The 25236-nt window shown below is 37.8% G+C and overlaps 6 protein-coding genes across 11 annotated transcripts; 2 read left to right on the top strand and 4 right to left on the bottom strand.

Moving 5' to 3' along the window:
• Nucleotides 1-2656: 2656 nt before the first annotated feature.
• Nucleotides 2657-4158, top strand: LOC143446836 (uncharacterized). Its single transcript, XM_076946656.1, has 4 exons — nucleotides 2657-3026; nucleotides 3373-3517; nucleotides 3620-3729; nucleotides 3804-4158. Exons 1-4 carry the CDS (start codon nucleotides 2772-2774, stop codon nucleotides 4095-4097), a joined length of 804 nt encoding a protein of 267 aa, XP_076802771.1. The 5' UTR covers nucleotides 2657-2771; the 3' UTR covers nucleotides 4098-4158.
• A 988-nt stretch (nucleotides 4159-5146) lies between these two features.
• Nucleotides 5147-6811, bottom strand: LOC143446835 (uncharacterized). Its single transcript, XM_076946655.1, has 4 exons — nucleotides 6266-6811; nucleotides 5808-5955; nucleotides 5635-5744; nucleotides 5147-5557 (listed from the first exon to the last, which is right to left on the bottom strand). Exons 1-4 carry the CDS (start codon nucleotides 6521-6523, stop codon nucleotides 5264-5266), a joined length of 810 nt encoding a protein of 269 aa, XP_076802770.1. The 5' UTR covers nucleotides 6524-6811; the 3' UTR covers nucleotides 5147-5263.
• Nucleotides 6812-8359: 1548 nt separating this feature from the next.
• Nucleotides 8360-11213, top strand: LOC143446253 (uncharacterized). Its single transcript, XM_076945809.1, has 4 exons — nucleotides 8360-9689; nucleotides 10008-10152; nucleotides 10550-10659; nucleotides 10739-11213. Exons 1-4 carry the CDS (start codon nucleotides 9435-9437, stop codon nucleotides 11036-11038), a joined length of 810 nt encoding a protein of 269 aa, XP_076801924.1. The 5' UTR covers nucleotides 8360-9434; the 3' UTR covers nucleotides 11039-11213.
• Nucleotides 11214-13042: 1829 nt separating this feature from the next.
• On the bottom strand, nucleotides 13043-15629 carry LOC143446679 (uncharacterized). Its single transcript, XM_076946431.1, has 7 exons — nucleotides 15070-15629; nucleotides 14762-14891; nucleotides 14520-14625; nucleotides 14291-14390; nucleotides 13994-14116; nucleotides 13286-13451; nucleotides 13043-13201 (listed from the first exon to the last, which is right to left on the bottom strand). The coding sequence occupies exons 1-7, from the start codon at nucleotides 15173-15175 to the stop codon at nucleotides 13087-13089; spliced, it is 846 nt and encodes a 281-aa protein (XP_076802546.1). The 5' UTR covers nucleotides 15176-15629; the 3' UTR covers nucleotides 13043-13086.
• Nucleotides 15630-16007: 378 nt separating this feature from the next.
• LOC143445850 (uncharacterized) lies at nucleotides 16008-17505 on the bottom strand. The gene has a single exon (XM_076945196.1). It carries the CDS (start codon nucleotides 17496-17498, stop codon nucleotides 16302-16304), a length of 1197 nt encoding a protein of 398 aa, XP_076801311.1. The 5' UTR covers nucleotides 17499-17505; the 3' UTR covers nucleotides 16008-16301.
• On the bottom strand, nucleotides 17471-23267 carry LOC143445848 (NXPE family member 3-like). 6 transcript variants are annotated; one of them, XR_013113870.1, is made up of 3 exons: nucleotides 22234-23266; nucleotides 19390-21872; nucleotides 17471-19225 (listed from the first exon to the last, which is right to left on the bottom strand). XR_013113870.1 is itself a non-coding variant. In XM_076945192.1 (3 exons), the coding sequence occupies exons 1-3, from the start codon at nucleotides 23067-23069 to the stop codon at nucleotides 20921-20923; spliced, it is 1713 nt and encodes a 570-aa protein (XP_076801307.1). In that variant the 5' UTR covers nucleotides 23070-23267; the 3' UTR covers nucleotides 17471-20920. The 6 variants fall into 6 exon arrangements, 5 of the variants coding, with proteins under 5 accessions (XP_076801307.1, XP_076801309.1, XP_076801308.1 ...); XM_076945192.1 differs by having other exon boundaries at nucleotides 17471-21872; nucleotides 22234-22292; nucleotides 22368-23267; XM_076945194.1 differs by having other exon boundaries at nucleotides 17471-21872; nucleotides 22234-22280; nucleotides 22368-23267.
• Between the last annotated feature and the right edge of the window lie 1969 nt (nucleotides 23268-25236).

Below are 25236 nucleotides of genomic sequence, written 5' to 3'. Positions count from 1 at the left end.
CCAAAAATCAACTGTTATAATAAAAGCAACCGATTTTAATGTATAGTTTTTGTAAGTCTACTCATAAACCTCTACAGTGTAGTTCTTTAACCTTATTTCTTGTCTTTTTCTTTTAGTATCTTACGTGCTTAATACAGTACTTTTATAACACTTTATCGCGTTGAGATGGAATTAATACGGCGATTGAACTCACTGCAACAGACAAGCTGTTTTACAGATCAATAACTTTTTGGCTGCTTTTTTTACTCAATGTTGAGTTTGCGTTATCAGTCAAATAACACTCTGGTTGAACAAATCTATGAAATCATAGTCATATATCGCAAAGTATCAAGTATTATCTACTACCACTTTTTACCAAGTAACCCACAAGTACTTAAAAAGTTTGCTAGTATCACTTCCCTATATGCTATAGCAACATACACCAAATTATTCTTCACAAATAATTTGCTTCAAATATACGATTACATCGCTGCGCTACATTGCATGAGTGAAACTCCATCAATATCGACTTATACCAGTTCCAGTCTTAAATGTATCAGGCTGGAGATGTGGCTGTCATGGCCGAGTGATCTTAAGGTTTCGTTTGTCAGCAAATACCTAGAGTGCTCCCTTGCGGTACTAAACCATCTAAAATTTGGCAAAAAATCGATAAACTTCTTTTCATTTCGCAATTCTGTTCTAGCAACAACTTTCTTTGCGACTAGAAAACAAGACTTAAAAGGCAACCCTTTGAAGCCCGTTGTTCTGCCGTTTCGAGGTTGACAAAACGGATGTGTTTCCCATCACGAAAGATGTTTCCCATCACGTTTGGACTCTTGCCCTTGTGTGTTAGGGCGACATCTATTGCCGAATACGTTTTATTTTAAAGCAAACGCGAATATTTCAGCGTCATCGCAAGACGTTCAAGCACTAAGTCAGGATTCATAAAGACCCGAATCCCTCAATCGATGGAAAGATCATGATCATTCCTACACTTAATTTCATGTTTGTTTTAACAAGTCTTCTTCTGTGATCTATCGCTGCAGGAAATATGAGAAGTTACCGTTTTCCTTAAAATATTTTAAAAAGTTCGTGATGTTGGCTTTCTTGAAAAAAATGCTCATCCTTTACACTGTTTGTTTTTATAAAGTATGGGATCTTGTACTTTAAATTAAAACTTTTAAATCTACATACTTCCTCCTGCACTTCGTCAAACGTCATTCATACACTCGCGGTCTATCACAAGCTTGTGATCTTTAGATTAAGCTTAGGCCTAAATAAAGATCATTGTTAATCTCAATGATTTTGCATTGAATGAGAATGGTGGATCGATGAGGAATGAAATTGTCAAAAATAGGCTTTCAAAGATACAAAAATAATTTATGCCTGGTTTATCTGGTCACGCTCTATTATTATTGACTAGTCCGGTGGTACGTTTTTGTTTCTAAGAAGACAGGACATTGAGCGCTAGGCCGAGGCTGACCTAATATTTGGGCTTAATTGGTGTATAGGCTGCAGTCATTTATTATTCTGAGACTGTCGTTAGTTAAAGTATTGGTTGTTTTCGATGCTCGTTGGATATTTGGGCTTAATTGATGCAGAGGCTGCAGTAATTTATTATTCTAAGACTGTTGTTAATTAAAGTTATGTTTGTTATTGATGCTCAACTACATTGACATAACTCTTTGTAGATCTTCACCGATGTGAGATGCTTGCTCAAGGAATCGAACAATGTGAGACATTGTACAGAAATTGACCATGTCAGTTGTCGTGTTCTTTCCAAGGTTCAACCAAATATTCTAACTGATACCAACTCTTTTCCAGCTGTTCCTGAAATCATTGTAAAGTTTGTTAGGTTTTAGTTTTCAACAGTTTGCTGCAATTTTTGCGCCAAGAAAATGCCAATTATTACAGTGGATTTGTTTTGTGAGATTTCGCTTTGGAAACACATTCAGAACTTAACTCTGCATTGACATTGCAAGTATTTTTCCAAACAACAAATTCATCTATGCAAGGCTTAGATGTTGGTTTTTACTTTCAGCTATCACATGTCCAAAACTTACGACAAGCGTCGTAATTACTAAAACAGCTGCGTGGTAATTGAAATACTTGCGCTACTACAAAAATACTCCAATTCCAACACGAAATATTAAAGCAAATTATAATTTAATAATTATTAACAACTAACGGCCAAGCAGCACAATTCATACAGAAAGAACAGAACTTACTTTATTAATAATATTTTTACGAAAAAAGAAGTTATAATGAAAGATACGACGTAGGAGTCTGACATTATCAATCTAAAATGGTTAAAACACTGTTAGTGTGGTGACTACACGAGCTCAATACAAATGCGTGTAAATTGCGTTATAGCAAGCAAACGCACTTCTGACCACATTTCTTCACACTGCCAAATTTGCCCGCGAGCGTCACCAAATGTCCTGCAATGGCAAAGACTGTAGCAACGTATCTTTAAACGATCTAAACATGCAGACAAACTTTTGGTCAACTTAAAGCATAAACGGCAAAAGTGAACAAATGGACAATAAAACTACAAGATACGCTTCTTGATAGTGAGATATTGTGTAAATAAAGGGTATATTTGCACTTTAGGCCCTTGTTAGTTTTCTACAAGCCGAGCCACACAGACTGGTAGGCCGTTTATTAATAAATTAATTATTAATCGAACCGTCTCATACAGCAGTAGTTTGCAAGAAATATTCTTTGTTATAAACAGGGTTTTATTTTACTCTTCTAGCTGGCAGAAAGCTTCCTTTGAATGATTCGACAAAATGAAAGTTATTTTAGCTGGATATTCGAAAACCGGAACCAAGACCATGGTTGTAGCTTTAACTGAGTTGGGTTACAACGTCTATGATTATATGGATCACTTCTGGTATCATGGCGATAAGTGGGCCAAGATACTTTCATCCAGTGGTGGAAGTATTGAAGATTTCAAAGAGATGTATCAGTCAGTGGATGCTGTAACTGATGCTCCACCGTACAAGTTTTGGGAAGAGATTTTGCAAGCATATCCAGACGCAAAAGTAGGTGAGGTGTATGCAAAGTAAGAAATGTTGTTGCGAGTCTAAGTTTTATGATTGACAAAGACTCTCGTACAACTTGAACAAAGTATATTTTGCCGCATGCCCGGAGGAAACGATTTAATGAAAAGTTTTATTTGACTCAGTAGAAGGACCTTTCTACCTTACTACATAGACTGTAATTAGTCAATATCGCGTTTTACTATTTAATATTTAAGCCTGTAAGAACGTATGAGAAAAGCTAAATACTGCCACGTAACTGATTTGGCTTGTTTGATAAAGTTTCAAAACAAAAGGTTGCAGTTAAACTCTTGAACGCCCGCTTATTGTTTGAAATGTTAACTTCAAGGTTATTTTGACTTCAAGAGATGAAGACAGTTGGTATGAGAGCGCTTGCAAACAGACAAAAGCACTCAGTAGTCATTTCATCTACCAACTCATGCAGGTGTTATCACCAACCGGATGGCGACTCTTTAAACATCATCGTCGTGTCAGTAAGTTAAAAACAAACAAGCTACTTATTGTACAGCAAAATGATATCTCTACGTAGGTCTGGATAACTTTAATAAGCTTAAAATGAACCGTTTCTATAACAGTCATGGCTCTGGTTGGGATAGAAGTGCGACATCCTTTCGACTTTTCTCACGCCGACAACCGAATGGTGCTGACAAAAGCTTATAGACATCACACGCAATATTGCAAACAGGTAAGAATTTTACTCTCTTCCGCTATATGTGTGCACATTCCAATGTGTGGCGGGCTAACTACTACCAATTTCAGAACTGTCCCCCTGAAAAACTTCTGGACTACGATGTCCGTCAAGGATGGGCGCCTCTGTGCAAGTTTCTAGGAAAGGAAATTCCAGACAAGCCTTTCCCTCATGAAAATATTGCTGGAAACATTGTTGACAAAATGATGGTAACACACCCCACTATGATACGCATGCAACGGGAAATGGCTGGCACTGTAGTAATACTTTCCCTAGGGTTACTTTATGGATCATATAAACTCTACAAATCTAACCCCGGAGCAATAATGGACAAATTGTGGTCAACCGTATGGTTCCGTTGGTAATATTTTCAATAGCAAGTGAATACATGAAAGTAATTGCACAAATAAAGTTTTTTCATTGGAATGTGCAAGTTTTAAGGGGACAGATAAGGCAATTAGCCTTTTCCGGCCAGGTTGTTTTAGATCACTACACAAACATTAAGATATGTTTATTGGTAATATGTCGTATGGTATTATAATCTTTATTCCCGGACTGAGGAACGGACGTAAACCTGGTGATGATTCCTCATCGCTCGAGCCTCGGTTACCGAGCGTGTCTTTGTGAAAATTCCGATTGAAACTCACAATATTCACGTCATTTTCATTAATGTTATTTAAGAAGAGGTATTTATGTTGCTTTTTTGAAGATATGTGAAATGGATTGGTATGAAGATTAGGGTAGCCTATAATAGAACTTAGATTCAGATTAGAAAGTAGATTGAGGCTATTAGGTTGTAACTTTGAAGTTAGGTTAACAAAAAACTGTGAAAAGTATCTTCAGTATAGCATCCTTCGGTGCAGCCAAAATTGAACGTTTTCTTTTGAACAACATTCGGCTTCTGAAATCAAATGCTTGTTTAATTTCTTCCCACAAAAAAGGGCGGAAGCGACGTAACTTCTTCTGAATATTGCGTTTCTTGAAATCTTACATTGACTAAACTGGTTCTACGACAATTAACCGTGTGAAATTGACCGCGAACAAACTAACTTCTGGTTAAAAGTATCTTGCACCTATCACAACACATTAATAAAGAAGTGATTAAGAAAATGAAAAACATTGTAGTCCAACTCAGATAGAGCTAGAACCACCACGGTTTCGGTTGTTCGAATATACAGTTAAATTCGCTGTTATTGTCACGTATGTAATCCAACATATATTAGCAGGTGAAGCAATGGCCGTCAGCACTGCTCAATAGATAACGGTGACTGTACTACTGGTGATTTCTTTATGACTATGATGTTGTTTCCGACCTTATGGCGACCTCTTCGGTTTGTGGCTGTATAGTAACTGAATTGAAAAACTGTTGCCATGCTAAAAATTAAAAATATCTAATAACATGATCACCTTTTCTGTCTAGCTTCGCCAGGCGAGGCGTTATGTTTTATTTTCTATAATTTATTCCATTCGAATAGACGGCTAATGCACCTAGTAATCACGCATTAAACTTAATGTTGTAAACAAAATTTGGCTACTGAAACCACCTTACGGCTGGTCGCAATTTTTGTAAAATCGCGCCTGAGTTATGTTTTAAAAGTTTGTAGGAGCCAAATAGAAGGCCAAAAGCGAGCAAAGCAACAGTGACTTTCATTTCTCGTTGCATACGAATCAAAGCTGGATGTTTAACCATTAAGTTATCGACTATGTTTCCGGCTGCGTTTTCATGAGGGAAGGGCTTGTCTGGAATTTCCTGTCCTAGAAACTCACACAAAGGTTCCCATCCTTGACGGACATCGTAGACCAGAAGTTTATCAGGAGGACAATTCTGAAATGTTGATATTTCATGTGTGAGACTACCAGACATCTCAGTACACTAAATACATAAATAGATACACAGCTTACTTGTTTGCAATATTGCGTGTGTTGCCTGAAGCGCTTTCTAAGCCACATTTCGTTGTCAATGAATGAATAATCGAACGGACTTCTCATTCTTATATTCCATAGAATTGAGACTGCAAAAATGTTAAAGTTGTTGGTGTACAAGATAGCAATGATGAATTATGCCCAAGACTCACCTACATCGCGATAATGTCTGAAGTATTTACGTCCAGTTGGGGATAATATTTGCATGAGGTTGTAAGTGAAATTTTCCTTCATCATTCTAGTCTGCTTACTAAGACTTTGGTACCATCTGGCCTCGTCATTTCTCGTTGTAAGAATTACCTTGAAAAATATGCGCCGAACTTGAGTTACGTTGTGTGTCTTCAAACTTACACCAAATACATCAACGTTTTCAAATCTGCACACATTATCTGGTTAAGCGTTAGCTTAGAACAGGGAGTTCCAAACCTTTCTTATTTCTCCTAAATAACCCCTAAATACATTTGACCTATTGTTGCACCATTTGCTTCTATGAAATGCAGTTTTTGATGACAATAAGTTGAAAATTTAGGGATCCAAATAATTGCTTTTCGATAGGCTTCGCTCCACTGGTTGAAAACACCTGGTTAAGAAAAATACTTTAACAACTTACCTTAGCATCAGGAAATGCTTGCAAAATCTCTTCCCAAAACATGTATGGTGGGGCATCAGTGACAGCATCCACTGACTGATACATCTCTTTGAAATCCTCAATGGTTCCACCACTGCCCGATGAATAAATCCGGGCCCATTGGTCGCCATGATACCAGAAGTGGTCAAAGAAATCGTAAACATTGTAACCTAACTCAGATAAAGCCAACACCATTGACTTGGTCCCAGTCTTCGAATATCCAGCCACAATAATCTTCATTACAGTTTTCCACAGTTTATTGCACCAGACGAATTGTTCACAACTACAGGCAACCACCGGTCGTTATAATTCGTGAAAACTTGCTAACGTTGCTTTCTGGTCTCAGCAGGTAAGAACGTTTGTCTATCGGGTTATTACGTGACAAGCAAACATTTCACTGACTAGGCCCGAGTTTTTGCGCAAACATAACACACATTCAACAATTCTCTCGCGCATACACAAAAGCTATATGCAGGACATACCGAAGCATATGTAGCAGAGCGTCGATAAAATGATCATTTCCCGTATCTTGCTAACCATGATGTCAGCTGTCCTGTAACTAATCGTGTATGTTTTCCTGTGCTTGCCACTTTTTTGTACATATGATTAAGCACAGTTGATTCCTGTTAAGTTCGCAATTTGATTCTGCGTAGTTTGTGCGAACTTAACAATCATTAATTTGTCAATACAGTAGCTGTTATCACGTAACGTTGGGGGTAATATATATAATATGAGCAAAGCTGAAGGCACTGGCCAGTAACCATTCAAGATTGATGGATGCCTTGACTAAAGTCAGCTTAACTTTTTGTATGTACAACAGACGCAATTTCTAATTAGCCTGCTGCAATATGCATCAGCTGACGGGTCATGATATGTTTTATTAACATTCAAATTTACAAAAGTTGCTTGTTTAACTTTTTTGATGACAAATTGACATGTTTTTAATGATATGTTTGGTTTACTGCAAGTACACACAAACTTTCGAAAAAATCGAATCTGTAGATTTTGCGAAGATTTTTTGCTAACTTAAACGGGATGTGAACTTAATCGGCATATTATTGTCCTTTCTTCAGCAGCAAGCCTGGTTGCACTCACGTGATTTGCTTATAGATATGCCGTGCGTTTGTTTGTGAGTAATTTCCTGCGCAAAAGAAACGAATTAATTACAATGAACAAAACTGGCGAATACTTACTCGCACACATGATTTCCTGCAACATAATGCACGAACCGTTGTATAGGTTTCTAGAGCGCGGCTACTTGGTAAAACATAGGAAGCAACGCGAAGTAAGCCGGGATATAGCTGTTATTCCAGCTATCTGAATGTGTAGGCCCACTTGCGACTGGATTTTTGTCTACATGTCGGTCTACAACTCTACATGATAGCCCTTGAAACATAAAATAGTTTGCTGGGTTTAGATTTAAGTAAGATTTATGTAAGATTTGGTCTTTGAAAGTGCTTTTCAAGAGCTTGTGGTAGCACTCAGCGTTTTACGAATTTACACGTCTTCTTGTTAACATATCTCAGTGACGTAAAAGTGCTGTCAAAGTGTTAGTGGCTAGAAATAAGATATTCTGTGACATATATTTTTTGATATGCTATACTTATAGCTTTATAGCATATCAGATAAATAGGAATGGTTTTAGTCAAGTTTCTCTTTTCTGAAAAGTGTGTATTGGGAAATAGTGCACGCATAATTTCTTCTAATGCAATAAAAATATGACCACATTTGGAGTATACTTAAGAATTTAAACATTATAAATATTTTGCTGGTTGGAAGAAATAAATAAGCGAGAGCATAAACAGTGGAGTCAAGAGTTGAATAGACAAAAGGAGTTTTCAAGAACATTTAGTTAATTCAAATAAAAAGATATCTTCCCCATATCTTATCTTAAGTACATACCTTAAATACAAATGTTCAGTTGGAGATTATGAAGATTATGAAAATTATATGACACCTGATTGGTTGAAATCCGGATGACGTCTATAACTTGTACAAAGTATGCTATGAAAGAATAAAAGAAAATTAATTTTTGGTTGGTGGGCAAACATGAACGTGAACGTGAACGTGAAACATGAACGTGAAAATTTGGCACTAAACACTATTACATGGTAACTATGCAATTTTACCAGCTAAATTAACTTCACAGAGGTTACCGGTATTTTAAGATTTTTAGTCGAACACTGCTATTTTAAGTTGACAATTGTTACCCAAATCTTTACCGTACCGTGACAATAACTGACTAGTTTAATCATAAAAGGAGTTTATCAAGCTAACTTAAAGATTAATTATCGGACCACCAAAGCTGGCCTCCAAGGCACTTCACTGTAGCGTCTCGCTTGCTGCTGCCAATTCAGACCACAAACCAAAAGTCAACGCGACTTATGGATGGATATACTCGGCTGTTATATACTTGGCCTGCTTAGGTGAGAGCTGGCCGCACTTGTTTAGTGGCGTCATCATCAGTGGCAGGCCAAGTCAATCGCCACATCACCATATAAACCTGTTTCCGATTCTGGTCCCTTTTCCCTCAAGTCTGCACGCAGTGACTTCAACTGTCACCATAGTGGCTTGGGATACAACTACACCAACAACGAGCATCCGGTTTCCTGTTCAGCCAAAACAACAACTTGGCCGTTTTTGTTGACTTGAAGAACGAAGCTATTTTCTTCTCCGCACGCATTGGGACTGGAACAAATTGGAACTGGAACCGAATTGGCATTTGCGAGCACCGATGCTGAAAACCAACCAAAAATATATAATACTAAGAATGAAATTGTTAAGTTTTGGTCATTTGCTACAATAATTTTTTCAAATTTCTCTCCTGGGTACTGACTATAGCAACATTTTTGCACATTTTATGCCGTTGTGATTGTCTGTTAGTGTTTGGTGCTTACCTGGCTTTTAATGTAATTAGCAACGTTTTGATACCGTAAGTGTAAAAACAAACACAAATGCGCTACTCTACAGTATATTTCCTGTCAACGTAGATCCTGTTTAGTATACATAGATGATATATAACACAGACTATGCTAAGGTCCATTGAACCGGCATAAAACACCTGTCTCATATTATTTACTATCAGCTGTAATAAATTATCGTAATTTCGAATGCTTTAGTAACCCCAGCGAATGTGGTATAGCATATAGCAATGAAAGTGATAGTAGCTGGGTACTCAAAGACTGGGACAACGTCCTTGGCTGCAGCTTTATCTGAGTTGGGTTACACCGTCTATGATTTTCTTGATCACTTCTGGTATCATGGCGATAAGTGGACCAAGATACTTTCATCCAGTGGTGGAAGTATTGAAGATTTCAAAGAGATGTATCAGTCAGTGGATGCAGTGACTGACTGCCCGCCTAACTTGATTTGGGAAGAGCTATTACAAGTTTTCCCAGATACTAAGGTAAGTATTGTTGAAACTATACTATTGCAATAAACCAAACCTACTCTACTCTATAATCACGCAGATGATTCAAGCAATTCCAGACATTGGACTGGGTTTTGTCATAAAAACGTTTCATTAACAGTTTCTCAATAACATAGAAATAATACTTAACACGAAGCATAGAGATTATAAAGAAACAAGGTTTAGAACTTTATTAGAAAAGAGCATCCTGACACCAACAAGCTGTCTGTCTTTCTCAAAGTCGTATTTTCTTTCATGTCTGTAATATTTTGGGATTGGAAGCAAATATCACACTCAAGTGTTTAAACGTTTCAGATTATTTTAACCACAAGAGAAGAGGACGATTGGTACAAGAGCTACAGCAAACACAACGAGGTTTTAAGAAAGAATTTCACCTATAAAATCATGCAAATACTTTCACCAACAGGATGGAAGTTTTTTAAATTTTGTCGTAATAACGGTGAGTCCAATTCTATACTCATACTCTATACCGCAATAATGCGGCTCGTGTTCAAATCCCACTGGTGCTACATTGCCAAGATAATCACGGGCGCTTTTTCCTGTTTGGAGATCCAAAAAAACAGTCCAAAATTCAGACAATACACACAAGCAAAGTAAAAAATCTGTCTGTTTCATCGGATCTAACTGGTGCATAACTGGAGCTCGAGCGACGAAGAATCTCGCGAAGTTGAAGGCGTGCAAAAATATTTATCTCAGCTCGAGAATAAAGATTATACCAGACACAACATTTACTTGTGTGTTCGCGCGCTCAAGTTAGTTAGCATTTTGTATCAGATAAACTAAATCCCAGGTTTTAAAACAACGTATTAACAATTAGAATGTTTTCTGACTTTCAGTCATGTGTCGATCTGGTTTACATATGCGTCATCCGTTTTACTTAAGCTATCATAGCAATGTCATTTTACTGAAAAGAGGCTTCAGACAACATACCAAGTATTGCCAACAGGTGAGATCGTTTGTTGTGATGCTTGTCGCATTGTTTTGATTCATATGCAGTGGAACATGAAACAAATTAACGCTTTCAGAATTGTCCTCCTGATAAACTGCTGGTCTACGATGTCGGTCAAGGATGGGCGCCTTTGTGTGAGTTCCTAGGAAAGGAAATTCCAGACAAGCCCTTCCCTCATGAAAACGTTGCTGGAAATGTCAGTGACAAACTCATGGCAACTCATCCGGCATTTATTCGAATACAACGAGAAGCTGCAACCACGTCTGTGTTGTTGTGTTTAACCCTGTGTCTCGTCACTTACAAGTATCATAAGTTTCATCCCGGAAAATTATTGCTTGACAAGTTAAGCTCACTTTTTCAGCGTTGGTTTTGTTAAGATGAAACGAACGTTGCAGTTTGCAGGAACGTCATTGCTGAGCTTTTCAAGGCTTCTGCTTCTGCTCGCGATCATCCAGTGATGTGTTGTTTGATGATTGTATTTGTTATTGCTCATTTAAAATGAACGTGTTTTATTACACCGTATAGCTTATATATTTAAGTTTTAAGTTAAATTTTCCCCGTCGAGATATATATATTATAGAATTGAACAGAAGCGAGGACTGTTAATGCCTTACAAAGGTTTGGCGCCACTGGGTGTCGAACAAGGACCAAGATTTATTTTCCGGAGGATTTATAGCAAGGCCAGCGCTCGAACCACCTGGCTACTGAGACCACATCAGTGTACATTTGCAGCACAATGCACCTGGGCAGAAAAAAATAATGGCGGCGCGGACCCTCTTATAAAGCCCGCTGGTCAAGAACGACATCTGCGAGATTGGGGCTTGTCAATGTTATGATGTTATGATTGCCTACGTTTAGCCGCACCGACGATAGGTTCAACAAATTTGGAGAGGTCATGACTCTCGCTTAAAGTGGGCCCAGTTAGCAAGACGTTTGGAAGAGTTGTTCAGAAGTTTAATTGGTCTTTTAGAGAGATGCAATGGGCCCGAGACGGTCAATGACAATGAGCTTACTCAAAGCCTCAAAGTTTAGACGAAGTATTTTTGCTTTAAACTTTGACGTACTAACTGTTGCAACTAACTTCAGTAAATATAGCCTATATATACAGTCAGTATATACAATATATATAACTGCTCAGGAAAGTCATAAACGTTGTAACCTAAGTGAGATAAAGCTGCAGCTAAGGACGATGTCTCAGTCTTTGAGTACCCAGCTACTATCACGTCCATTGCTATATGCTAGGCCAGATTCGTTGGCTAATTAAAGCAATAGACATTGCAATGATAACTTATTATAACAAGCATTAAATAAAATACGGCAGATGTTTTATGTCAGGCCAAGTAAGCCTTGGTATGATCTATGTTGTATCATCTATGTATGCTAAACAGGGTCTACGTTGACAGGAAATGTACTGTAGATAGACCTGTTTATTTAACAGGCATATTTGTGTTGATCTTAACAGTAAACACTCTGCTTATCAAATAATTGCTAATTATGTTTAAGGCCACACAAGCACAAAACATAACTATTAGAAAATCACTGGAGACGTTCAACTATTAATGACTTTCTTTCGCTCTCTCGTGCATATGCAAATTCTATATAACTTACAGATGCAAGGCGAAGCACGTTTACTGTTGGAAATTGGAATAGAAAACTTTTAAGAAATTTCTCTCTTTAAAATCCATTCAACTGCACATTTTGCCAGGCGAGGAATTGGTAAGTACTTTCACGCTAGCCTGGACCAACAATGCTGTTGATTCAAAGCTAAAACATTGATGACACTAGCACCTTTTACGACAGCGGCACTGTGTGACATCTTTGATTTTTATACAGATTATGATTGAGTGATCTTGATCTGGTCATTCTAGCAAGTGTGAGTTTTAATCACAGCGCAGTGTTTCTCGTAGTGTTCATCGGTGCTACACGACTTCAATAGTTCGATATCAATCAGTTTCCTGGATATCATGTACCACCGTTGGTACTAGGAAGTGTTGCAGACAGAACGTGCTTTATTAGGTAATTATTAGGTTAATTGTTTCGGGAGTTTAGGGCTAGAGCATTACTTACATTCGAACCAGCTTTTTAGCCAATAGCTCGAATAAGCTTCTTGTTAATCAGCGCAGCAAACTATGTTGTGACGTGGACATTTTTGTGCTTATTCGTAGGCCTACTTGTTGTCTTTAGATCCCTTTGAATCTCACCTTTTACTCTCGACCTGTGTTGGTGTTCCTCTGGAAATAACGTTTTCTTCAGCTTTGCACGAAAGGTTATCCCGGTACACGATCGCGTAGTTGCTCAAAAGTAAAATTTAAAATCGTTCGTTGCTAGATAGATCGAAAAACACACACTTTAATCGACGTGTTTTTAATGACAAATAAGACGATACTTCTGCGTCAGAATTTGAACAATCTCTTGATGTTGGGGTCAATTAGTTCCGTGCACGCTCAACTCTAAATGTTTTGTTCGAGTTTTAAAAATGTCCATCCCCTCTGTCTCATACATTTCAATCATTGAGTTGGCTGAAGACGAATGGTACGATCTGCAAAACATCATCAATTAGTTACATCTAATTTTCGTTGAAACAAACTTGACTTTACGATATTCAAGTCGGAATGAACAAAACCTTTTTACTCGTTTCCTTGTCGGATGTCTGGTTATGCATTGGGTGAATCCCCGCGGACCATAACAGGTACACATCAGAGTGGTCTTTATACCATTTTGATTGAATTGGTGGGGCCACCGGTCACATTTTCTCTTGCGAAAGCAATTAGGGTCTCCATGCGTTGTTACTATTAGTGATAACGTTAAGCCAAAGAGCTAAAATAATCTGATTAAGGATTAAAACAATAGCTTAATTCCTAAGGATTTTTGTAGATTACTCAGTGCGTTAATGACTCGTGTAACTTGACTCGAATTGTATCACATATATTTGCGTGATTTAACTTGACTCGAATCAAACGTCCTAAATGACTCGAGTCACGTTATTAGAGTTGTGACGGCGAAATATGGAGCTATAAATATATATATAAATATAGTGATAAATAAATAATAAATAATATAAAATATAATATAAATAATATAAATATAGTGTGACTTCAGGAACATTTTAGAATTCAATACATTGACTTGACTTGACTCAAGTCACAACTATAACTTACAATTCAAATTAACTTCACTTGACTCGAGTCAGAAAAAATGACTCGGTTACAACACTGAAATTACTGCCAGTTTCTCGTCCATGGATTAAGCCGTCTTGCAAAATAACATAATTCAATCACTTAATTAAAAGCCATATATAAGTTCAAATGGAGCGCCAATGACGTACACTGACCTAGAGTGCGGCAGCTATAACAAGTGATGTTCTTATCTGGCACGCAGCGATCTTTCATGATTACTGCGTTCGTCGATTCCGTTTCGTTTCGCTTGAATTGAGCGATCGGTTTGCTTTCGTTGCCTGAATATAAAGAGCTTTATGCGATTGAATGATATTAATATATAGCATACTGAAATTATTATTACTATTGGTTGCTTTTTGAAACACAAAACTAACTTAAACCAATTTACAGACTCTATTGCCCAGCACAATATGATAAATTTTACATAAAGCGAATAAGGGACTATAATTTACTTGCGCACTGGCAACGGAATGCGCCTCTTCTCTCACCCAAACAGATGCAGTTGCAAGAGTCGTTTTTCCAACCTTTCCCGATCACATACAGTTTGCCAGTCTGCAGAATGTTAAGTTTTAGCATCGTATAAATCTTGAGGACAAACCAAACAATTAATTATAGGCTGCTATTTAGGATCCGAGTCAAGTCAAGTCTTGGAAAATGTGATTCGAACCGATTCATTCCTACCTCTGGATTACGGCACTTATCACCGTTTGGACAAGTATATTTAGAAGGACACTTGCAAGCATTACGTAGCACTTTGCATCCGGGAGGATAAGAGAACGGGTTGCATCTGTGAAAAGTTTAAAAATGTAGTGAAAATCAGCAAGTTGATGTAAAACAAACTTTACAAGTTGCAGACTGAAATGGACTTAAATGCAGTTAATCTTTAGCCTAGTTTAACTCAATTCCTAACAAGCTTCTTTTACCGCTTGGTGCAGTTTCCGTAAGCTTTCTCTCCTTGTATGACGCACGTGCAATTCAACAAGCACCCTGGCTTCCATTCGTGCTGAAACTGAGTGCCTTCGCTGTAACGGACGTTTTTTAGCAGACACACCTCTGAATAAAACAAGAGTCTGCCGTGAAAGTGAATGACGGTGGTGACCCATTTAGGCTACTCCTGGGTAAATAGCTCACGAGCTTGTCGCCTTTTTAAGACTTGCTAGGAGCGCTTTGGCCAAGCGCCTTATCGCTCTTGTTTTTTTTTGATACTATTCTGAATACTGTGACGACTTACTTTTGCCGTGTCCACTTGCTGGTACTGATAGTTGGGTTAAGCAGAGGACAACCACCACTGCTAGAAACTCCGCCAGGTTTCGCCACATCGCTCCAGGGTCAGACATCCTTATGTGATGCTGAACCTTTCTGATGGTGAGATTCCTTTGTAGTGGAATTATGTTTATCAATCAATCAATGCAGGCCTACCCCACTGATGGTAGGCAAAGAAACATTTTCAGTTAAAAATCATTCAATCCTTAGTTGTCCGACGTAACCAGGCTAAAGTTAAATTCCTGAAGGGTAAATAAATTAACAGACGACTTTTATCTCTTAGTCTGACTTGCGTAGAAAAACACTTGTATTCATGGAACACGTTCAGCTAATCGTATCTGTTTTTATGCACATTTATTGACTTCAACTTTCTCATACGACAAACATATTTGTTTATAAGCAGCGATCTTTTAGTAGTTGCAGAACTTGCCCGATGACGCCGAACTTGAAATTGTCGTCATCTCTAAAGATACTTTAGTCCGAATACTAAACTTGTTAATTTCACCAGGACGAAGAAATCTTTCCCAAACATGTAAAATATCTTTACCAACCAAACATTTTATGCTACGTTGCCACGATCTATATGGTTATGGTGCAATCATCTTACAGAGAAGTCCCATCGCGTTTCAACGTCGCCAAACAAAGGCGAGTTTGAACTTTGACCTCATCTGTTTGACAACACTCGTAGTTTATTTGCAGATCGCCAGTTTAATGGCTGATTGCATTCTGTAAGAGATTATTGCCCGGCATTGTTTATGTTGTGGCAGTAATTTACTCAATGGTTCGTCAAAACGAGTTGTTCTGCAAAGAGAGTGCACTGTCTGGCTTTCGGTTACAACAACCAAGCTGATTTCCATTGAAAAGATCTGATGTAAAGCCTTCAAAGAGTTGAAATCACTTCCGGAGTTGGTGAGGCTAATTAAATTATTTAATAGCGAAAAATACAACAAAATTTGTGCCATAAAAGTGTGCATGACAACACAAATAATAGCCCAAGAATCGCTACCTTATTAAATATCCAGTTGAAAGTATTCAGATAAAACAAAATCATACAAAATTAGAAAACACAATCTTAACAGAAATGAAGATTGAATCGAATATGAAATTTAACCACCTAGAATAGGCAGAACAATTATTGTGAAGCACACATGTCACAAAGCATTCAATTAAAACGAGTTGATGGTCTTACGCAATGTACATTCACACAAATTCTGACGGGATCTGCTTATAAGTGTCTACATCAACACCTTTTTCTTGCTTTTTAAAAGAAGTTCCATTTTCAGAGTGAGCACAGGATTCAGAGTCTGTAGGTTTATCATCAGGTTCAGTTTCATCTGCACCTTCCATTCTACTTTGGTCTACATCTTGGGATTTCCGTTTTTCCTTAACTGGGTGCTTTTCAGCATCTTTAGAACCATGCTCCTTTGCAGCTTTGGATGGACGTTTATCTTCATCTTTAGTTTCATACTCTTTTAAATCTTTAGACCCAAGTGCTTCCACATCTTTTTGCTCTTCTTTTGTTTTTGATTTATCTTCAGTCAAAGTGTCCACTTCCTCTTGCTGCTCAGTCACGACTTTTTCCGAGTTCTTCTTTTCTTTCTTATCGTCATCTAAATCAGTGACGGCTTCCTTGGTTTTCTCGTTACCACCAGCAGGTGAGGATGAAACAGCTCCTGCTCTGTTTATTGCATCCACGCCATCTTGAGAAGGACGCTCTCTCGATGAATTGCTCTCCTGAACATTGTTGTCTTGGATCTTATCACTACCAGCATGAGAATCTAATTCTGGTTTGCTTTTAACAGATTTTGCGCTGAAACCAGGAAAGTAGACATCAACTAACTGTCCATAGTGATATTTATCGATTTCTAGGAAAAGACAAAAGATGATTTTCAAATTTAAGTTTGTTCCATTTTCTTCCATCCACTGACGAACTGTGCCTAATGCAACACGAGCTGCGTGTTCATTAGGGTATCCATAAACACCGGTTGAAATGCACGGAAAAGCTATCGAAGATAAATTATTCCGTCTAGCCAACTCCAAGCTATTGTAGTAACAACTTTGCAACTTTTCTGGTTGTTCACCAATCGGGCCGACAGTGTGAATGACGTGGCGCGCAGGTAACTTGTAGCCTTTTGTTATCTTCGCTTCACCAGTCTTGCATCCATTCAATGTGCGACATTCTCTCAGCAATTCATGCCCGGCCGCTCTGTGGATGGCGCCATCAACGCCGCCACCTCCGAGCAGACTCTCATTGGCTGCGTTCGTGATGGCGTCAACTTTCAATGCTGTGATGTCTGCTTTCTTTATTTTTATTCTCTTGTTAAAGTTTGGATTACACTTAAACTTTTGCATGATAATTGTCACAGCACCTAGTACAAAAATTAACAAAACGAACATGATTTAGGTTAGCAAACTACTTCATATGAATTCGTGTGACAACATCAATATAAAATATTTTTCCCCATCTAGTATTGCGACAAACGTCCATTGAAAACTCGAAGAACAGAATATATGGTGATGCATTCTAGTAAATTTCAGACAAAAAGTGCAATTCCATGAATTTTTAGATGAAGATCTTTCCAGGCTTGCACACAAATAAGTAATTCAATGTAAAAATGCTTAGCAATGGAAAAACAGTATGCAGTATTGCAACTATTTGCTAATGATGGTGGTGGCATTATTTATGTAACTATCATACTTATGACTAACAGTAGTTAATAGTCAGTTGTTATGACCTAATTGGAACACTTTTAAATTTAAAACTTAACCATCACAAAACCCTTTGGTAACGCACCATAAAATTTTGCAACAGGAAACCTTGAGAGTTTCTTCCTTAAACTACAATGAATAGTGATGATGGCATAAAAGATTCAGAGAAATATAAAAACATCACTATTTATTTAATTGCATACCATTGCCAGAGCATGAATAACCACCAGCAGAAATACATATAAAGTAATCAAATTTTCAAAAAATGACAACTAAAATTTATCATTGTCCATTTGCAAAAACACACCGGTCCAATCTGCAGAATATGATAGTTTTCGACGAGATCTCCGGTGTGCAGCGAGGGTATGTCATGGACAAATTGGTGAGCAGCAAAGAAATTGTTTTAACAGTTTGAGGTTTCTTCTCAAAATCTCCAAGCTACCCACCGGTTCAAATGGAAAGTACGACATTTTTTGACGAGAACACAAATTTTTCCCAATTTTGGCATGACGATGTGGTGACAATGACAATCTTTATCGTCGAACTGAAGAGTCTTTGCGTGACTTAAACCCAGCAATGATACCTCATCGTTTGAGCCTAGTTACCAAGCAATTCTTTGTGCAAGTTCCAGTCGTTACTCACTTCCTAGTTGCATTTCTGATATTTTATATGGCATTGCCAGAATTTAGAACTGTCCACCAGGTCCACTGAACAGCAGCAAACGTTGTTAATAAGCCGTACACGCTGAAAGTATGCAATTTCCACAATTTAGTTGGACTTCTACGTAGTTGTTAAAAAAGTGTCTTAAACCAACAAGAGGCCAGCATAGCTGGTGTTGTTTTTTAGTGCGTGGATTAACTTAGCAAATGGCACATTAAAAACTTCAAGGTCGCATGTCTAGGTAAGCCAAAACTGTAGGTCAAAATTGATGAAATTTTAACATTTTTGACTCAAAAATGACTTGACTTTAACCTTCTATTACAATAGTTAGAGATATGTGATTTTATTAGGATTTCATGAAATAATAGCCAGAAGCATAGCAAAATGACACGCAAAATTTCGGGAAGTCCTACGCGAGATTTTTCGACTAATTGCATTTTTAGTAATTTTACTTTATAGTAAAATAAACAAAGAAATTTTACAAGTATAATGGGGCCTAAAATGCCTTGGTCAAACACATTACAATGGTACAGGGTCACTGGGTATTGAACACAGAATGTGTATCTACTACGAGGCCAGCACTAAATCACTCAACTTCCAAGACAAAAATGACGTGCACTGAATCCTCAATTCTTGTTTATTTATTATAAACTGAAGACAAAAAGGTTAAGGATGCACATTGCTAAACCTTGTGCATGCAGGTGCTACAATTTCGAAGATGGCCGACCGGCGAGACTTGCTGTTTTCCACAAGATCTTGGGTGTACCAAACAAACAAAAGAACAGTTGTGCGGTGTGAAAAAGTAATCAGGCATATTTGGGTGCACAACTACATAATTATGTACACAGTTTAACTTAAATCAATCGCAAGTTGAGTGCACAGAATTTCTGTCCAAGTCACTAAATGCAAACTAACGCACCTTAAGAACGCCAATGAAGCTCATAAAAAGCGGTATTGAGTGCGTCTATGCCAAACTTTGCAGTCTGGCCCACTGGTCAAAAATCCAACATTTAGAGACCCGACTCTTAAGTCAAAGACACTACCTCATTACGCCTATATAGTTTACGAATTTTCGATTAGATTTTAAAAACATAGGCTAGTCTAGCCACCAAGTGCCGTATATTTGTATATTGCGGTTGTAACCAAAAGAGTTTTGGATAGGCCTACTCATGCACAGAGTATGGCCACAGAACATCTAAGAATTTTTGGCCGAAGCAGTATTGCAAACCGGGTAGTACAGTGCTTCCTGGATTATCCGGCATTCGATTGTTATTCGCTCTATTTTGTGGCAACATTTCAAAACTGGATGGCTTTTTAACTAGTCGTTGGATGAATCGTTTCCGAGAAATTTACTTCACGTTAAATCCAATCATCACAATGTCGTAAAACGCAATAATATAGTTTACTACATCACTATTAAAACAATCAGGGGCTGCTGTCCTGTGGTAGTGTCAGCTGTGGAATTGTAACTACACTGTACACAACCGGTAGGCCTAATTATTAAGGTTTTGAGATGGATTCATGTTCAAAAGGTAATGTGAAACGTAAAAGGGTTGTTTTATCAGTGGTATGTGTTATGTACATAATTTTAACTTGTATATTGAATGCAAATGTAGGAATTGACTTGCAAATGTACGAATTAAATTACCCAAATTTTTTGCTTATCTGGTCACGTTTCAGAAAACATTGTACCAAATAGATCGGATAATCGTGGAAGCACTGTATCAATGATGTTCAGATTTTGAAAAATCTCTATAACAACAAAAAACTGCAATGTTTGTGATTCCACTTCCCTCATTTAGCATCGATATAAAAACGTTTTATGTTAACTGCTTGATGTCATGAATCTACACATTATGCTACCTCAAATACGGCCTATCTGAACCGGGCCGTAAACCAACTAAAATTGGCAGATTAAGGCTCAAACGAGACCTTTCCAAGAATTGCAAAATCGCTTGAAAACAGTTGGCAGTAGGGGAATCCCAAATATGTGGCTTTAATCGGACGCCAGGTTAAAACAAAAAAAGCGTTCAGAGTACGGAGTCAGATTTTTATATATGTCGGATTATTTATAAGAAACAACCAACCAGCCTAACCTCACCACAACACTATGATAAAAATTATTAGACAAGTTTGGTTCCAAACTACATGTACCGAAAGCAAGCAATCAAAATAAAAGTATGATTTTCAAAAGAAATGTTGAGCGGTTGGAATTTCACGTTTATTAATATGTACTTTATGCGTGTTGCCTATATTACAGGCTACCATATTGTAGTCATGATTATTACCTAAGCTAACATTAAGGTATAGCCTGCGAACTACACATCGTCTAGGTTACTCATTTTGCTTTAAGGATATGTAAATCACAAAACAATCTGCAGAAGTAATTGCTGGTAGGCTGCATCTAATTCTTCTTTTGTATAACCCATGGTTTCTAACACTTTATTTTACTATGCCTCACACAAAAGGTTGAGCAAAAGCAACGCTTCCTGATTTAAAACTGGAGGTGTTGGATGATAACCACTTAGAGGTATCACTGTAGTCATGTCCCATAAGTTCAAATAAAATACATTTGTCATTTTTTTAAAAATCTCCCTCAGTAATGTTTCATATCTCATAATGAGCCATTCGTCAATTGTTTCGACTACGTTCATTCCTCTCACAATAAACTTTGAGTTTGAAAAAGATTTGTGATGTCGAATAATGGCTTCTTTGATACTTAGCAGACGGCGGACATACAAAGATGTTTCATCCTGCAGTAGATGCAAGCCTATATTAAATATTACGTAAACTTGAGATTCATTTTCAACTTTGATTCCATCAATGGAATCAGTTATGTAAGGTCGACTACTTGGAGGGCCTGGATTTCCAAGTGGCGGTCCATGGGCTCTGTAATAAAGAGTGATTTTGCTTTTGCCTTCTTTACTTCTTGCAGTTTTTGGTTGTTGCCAAACTTTACTGCTGTCTGGACCATATAATTCCAGGTCAAATTTACTTTTAAACAAGTAGAAAAATTGTCTGATTGTCGAATCACCAAACATATAAACAGGTTTGTGTTCAAGACACTCGTGGAAGTTTTTTGAAGATGAAATTGGTTTTGAGCTCAGTGTGTTTATCCAATTCCCCTGGTGCAAATAGACGGATGGCAGATCTGTCACCTTGATTGACTTATCATTGAACGCCCCAAGTGAAACATTTACTTGTGTTCCTGATCCTACGATTTGTGTCACGTTGCCATAAATTGGTGGGTATTTTATTTTGTAATCAAACGGCGGTACACGGCCTCTTCTGTCAATAACCAGCCATGTAATTGGTGAGCATTTTCTTGAAGGCGGCAAAACACAGAACCAAGTTTCTCCGTTTCTTGGATTGCCGTAGTCGCACATCGGTGTCTTTTCATAACTGTAATGAAATAACTTTCTTCAAATGTACAGTATAATGGTAAGGAAATAAGCAATATACTTATGTAAGTTAACTATAAAGCTATATTATTTATCGGCTTTGATTACGGGACACATTTTGGACCTATTTTTATAGAACATGTCAGTTTATGAGTATCCCAGACCACCCAATCCCGTGGGACATGCGGATGAAATTTGTCCACTGTTTCATGCATACAAGAATAAACAAATAGTTGTATCAGTATTCAGCCTGTAGTGTAGACTAATGTCTTATTTGTAGAGACTTTACCTTGAATAGGGCTACGATAGGACAAAATTTTTATATAAAGTAATAAGTTTGCGATATCTACTGTAGTTCTCACCCGTCATATGTGTTTAGGTCCATATTGCATTCCACCGTTTCGTTTGTCTGTAAAATAGCCTGAAAAAAATTTCCTTTGTTGTTTCGCATTGAAGTAAAATTTATAAATTCAGCAATTCCTTCTAGTGGACATACCAGCTTTACCTCCAAGATAAACGTACCAGCCATTAGTAGCGGAGCTTGCAGGGTGTAAGATCCGTTTAAATGATCTTTAACTTTGCAGGCAATTCCGTCTGTTAAATTTCCATTTGGTTCTGTTCGAATTAGCCTCGCCCTGAAGTAATCACCTCCAAAAGTTTTACTTCGATTCAATCTATCTTTGGCTTGTATATGAGCAACAAGCACATCTCCTACTTTGAAGGCTTTGTTACTTGTTTCCAGGCTAACAGTTGATGTCTCACTTGTAAACGCTGCGGGATCACGCGTAGGATTTTGAACTTCGTACTTCTTCAGTGAAGTTATAATTGCTGGGAAATATTTCTTCCAATCCACTTTAAACGTTTCATTCCCATAGATACTTGCGTTGCGGACAGGATGGCCATACATATCTTTGTAAATGTTTCCATAGTAAGCGGAATTCGGATCCAAAGCATCACTGGGTGGTGTGAAGTGTTTGGTTTCCGACGCCGAGCTTGTTGTTGACCAGTCAAACACCAGTTCGTTTTCTTCGCTCATTTCACCTTGGCTACTTTGCCTTTTCAATGGATAATTTTGCTTTGTTGGATGATTCTCGTCTAATGCTGTCTGGTCCAAAATGAGCCAAAAAGAGATAAAAGTTAAATAAGCGGCAACTACGGCGAAAATTAGGCGTTTTTTACCACGAAACATGCTCATCATATCCTTGCTGCAATTATGCCAACTTGTTACTTTTTCTCACATCAAAATTCTGTTCAAATACACATTTTCCTGAAAGTATACCGGGATACATACACGCTTTTGCTTGAACATAGGCCAATACATTGAGCTTGAATATTAACGTATACAGTTGCTTGGTCGACGCGCTGAGCAAGAAATATTTGACATTCGTTAATCCTTAACAGCTTTATAAAAATGGTAATGTGCCTGGAGCGTATTACGCAGTGCAGAACCTTCCAATCCCATATTGTACTCATTTTGTGCCATATGCTGTAGGCCTAGTGCAAAATACTTTGAATACGCAACTGCGACTTTTTCACAATATATAAGCTATACAGGTAGATGGAAGGTTTTTCCAAAGAAATCTCAGCAATCTCTCCACACATTTTTGGTTTAGAAATCAAATAACGTTGTAACGAGCTTAACTTATATCAATCATTTGCTTCAATGTTAATCTCACAATCAAAGTCGGATCGGTTTGCCATTTTTCATTTGCATAAATGTATGTTTTTTCGTATAAATGAGAACGCAAAAACGAAAATTTCAGTAAACGTATAAACGCATGAAACATATGTTTCACGTATAAACGTTGTTAAACGTAGATGCGTATACATTGCCTACACAATTCGGAGCATAACCAAGCTTCTTGGAGTTTTCTACCAAAATTTTTTAAAAGCTCGGTTAAAAGCTTTTTAAAATTTTGTCGACGTGTTAGCCGGTTGGTTCGAGCACTGGACTCGCAACAAATGTGACTCAGGTTCCGAATTTGATGCGCAATGTCGTCATACCATTGTAATGCCCGAGGGTATGACTCCTACAGAATTGAAAGGATTCGTGCGGATTAGCCTAGCCCAGTGGTTTTCAACCGGGCTGCCATTTACGTTTCGCAAGGGTGCCGCAAGTTATTGCGCACTAATCACTATAATCCAGGAAAACGATCGCGAAACTTATTTTTATTTAATGTAGAAACTTTTTGGTTTGACTGTGGGTGCCGCCAAATCGTTTGGTTGTTTGCAGGGTGCTGTAAGCCAAAAAAGGTTGAGAACCACGGGCCTAGCCCTAAACAAACAGCTAAAGGAGACGAACACAAACCGAGATAACTATTTCCAACGCTTTGTAATCCCACGCATTGACACAATGGGTCGGTCCGTTTCCGCTTGCTTGGGAAACTTGGAATCGAAATAACTTTTTTTAACTTACTTTTGTGCTTGAATGCACAGATGAAATCAGCTGTTTATACTCTGGTTGCATTATCTTTATTACACTGTAAACATATTTGGTGTTATGTTGTCATTTGTCAACAATTAACTATAGAAACTCTGTGTTTATTCTTTTACTGATAATGCGCGTACAATATATTTGATTGGTCGTCGTAGTCGTCGTAGTCGTCGTAAATTCGCTATAGAGTGCTTTATAGCCATACACTGGGTGCAACTTGCACTCAACAGTTGTTACCGTTGTCCGTTGCCTTCAGATTCTGCTAAAGATAGCTGGCACGACATTGAAACATCTTTCGTGATGCGCCCAATGACGCGTATCCAAAAAACCCTTATTTGCCAAATAGTATGCCATGTTTTGATTCCGGTTTCGAGGTCTTTGAATTTTCGTCATAACGGATCGCAGATGGATTGTCATAACGGCAGACGGCTGTGGAATGGCCAGAGGCGGGCAGTCGGTACTTTGAAAGTATCGATGGTAACGGTACCGATACTTGGCAAAAAATGTACCGACTGTTCTGGTATTTGGTACTACTGTATTTGAAAACAGTAGTTCCATACTTTGCCGGTACTCGGTACTTTTTATACAGCAGATTCTGTTGCTGGTGCCATTTTGCCGATATTACGCCACCGGTAAAGGTTACTTCAGATTAAAAAATATGTAAACTCACTGTTTGCGACTTTATTGGACATTTTTAAATTAAAAAAGTACAAAAAGCGCTAAGGTTAGCATAAAGTGTTAATTAAAATAAATTTACATGTTGTAGGCGCATCCGTGAGTTTACCTTCTTTTTAAGCGATTGCTTTTTTCACCTTGCCCAACCATTTTCAATTAACGGTGTAGCCTTTTAACCACCCTTTTTGATTCCCGGACAACGAAACAAAGCAATTTAATCCAAGCCCAGTTCACCGACAATAGAAGTCGGTTACAT

Source organism: Clavelina lepadiformis, chromosome 2 (assembly GCF_947623445.1).
Source record: "Clavelina lepadiformis chromosome 2, kaClaLepa1.1, whole genome shotgun sequence".
In the NCBI taxonomy this organism is placed as follows: domain Eukaryota; kingdom Metazoa; phylum Chordata; class Ascidiacea; order Aplousobranchia; family Clavelinidae; genus Clavelina; species Clavelina lepadiformis.
The sequence above is the reverse complement of the archived record's forward strand: the minus strand, read 5'-3'. Positions and strand labels throughout refer to the sequence as shown.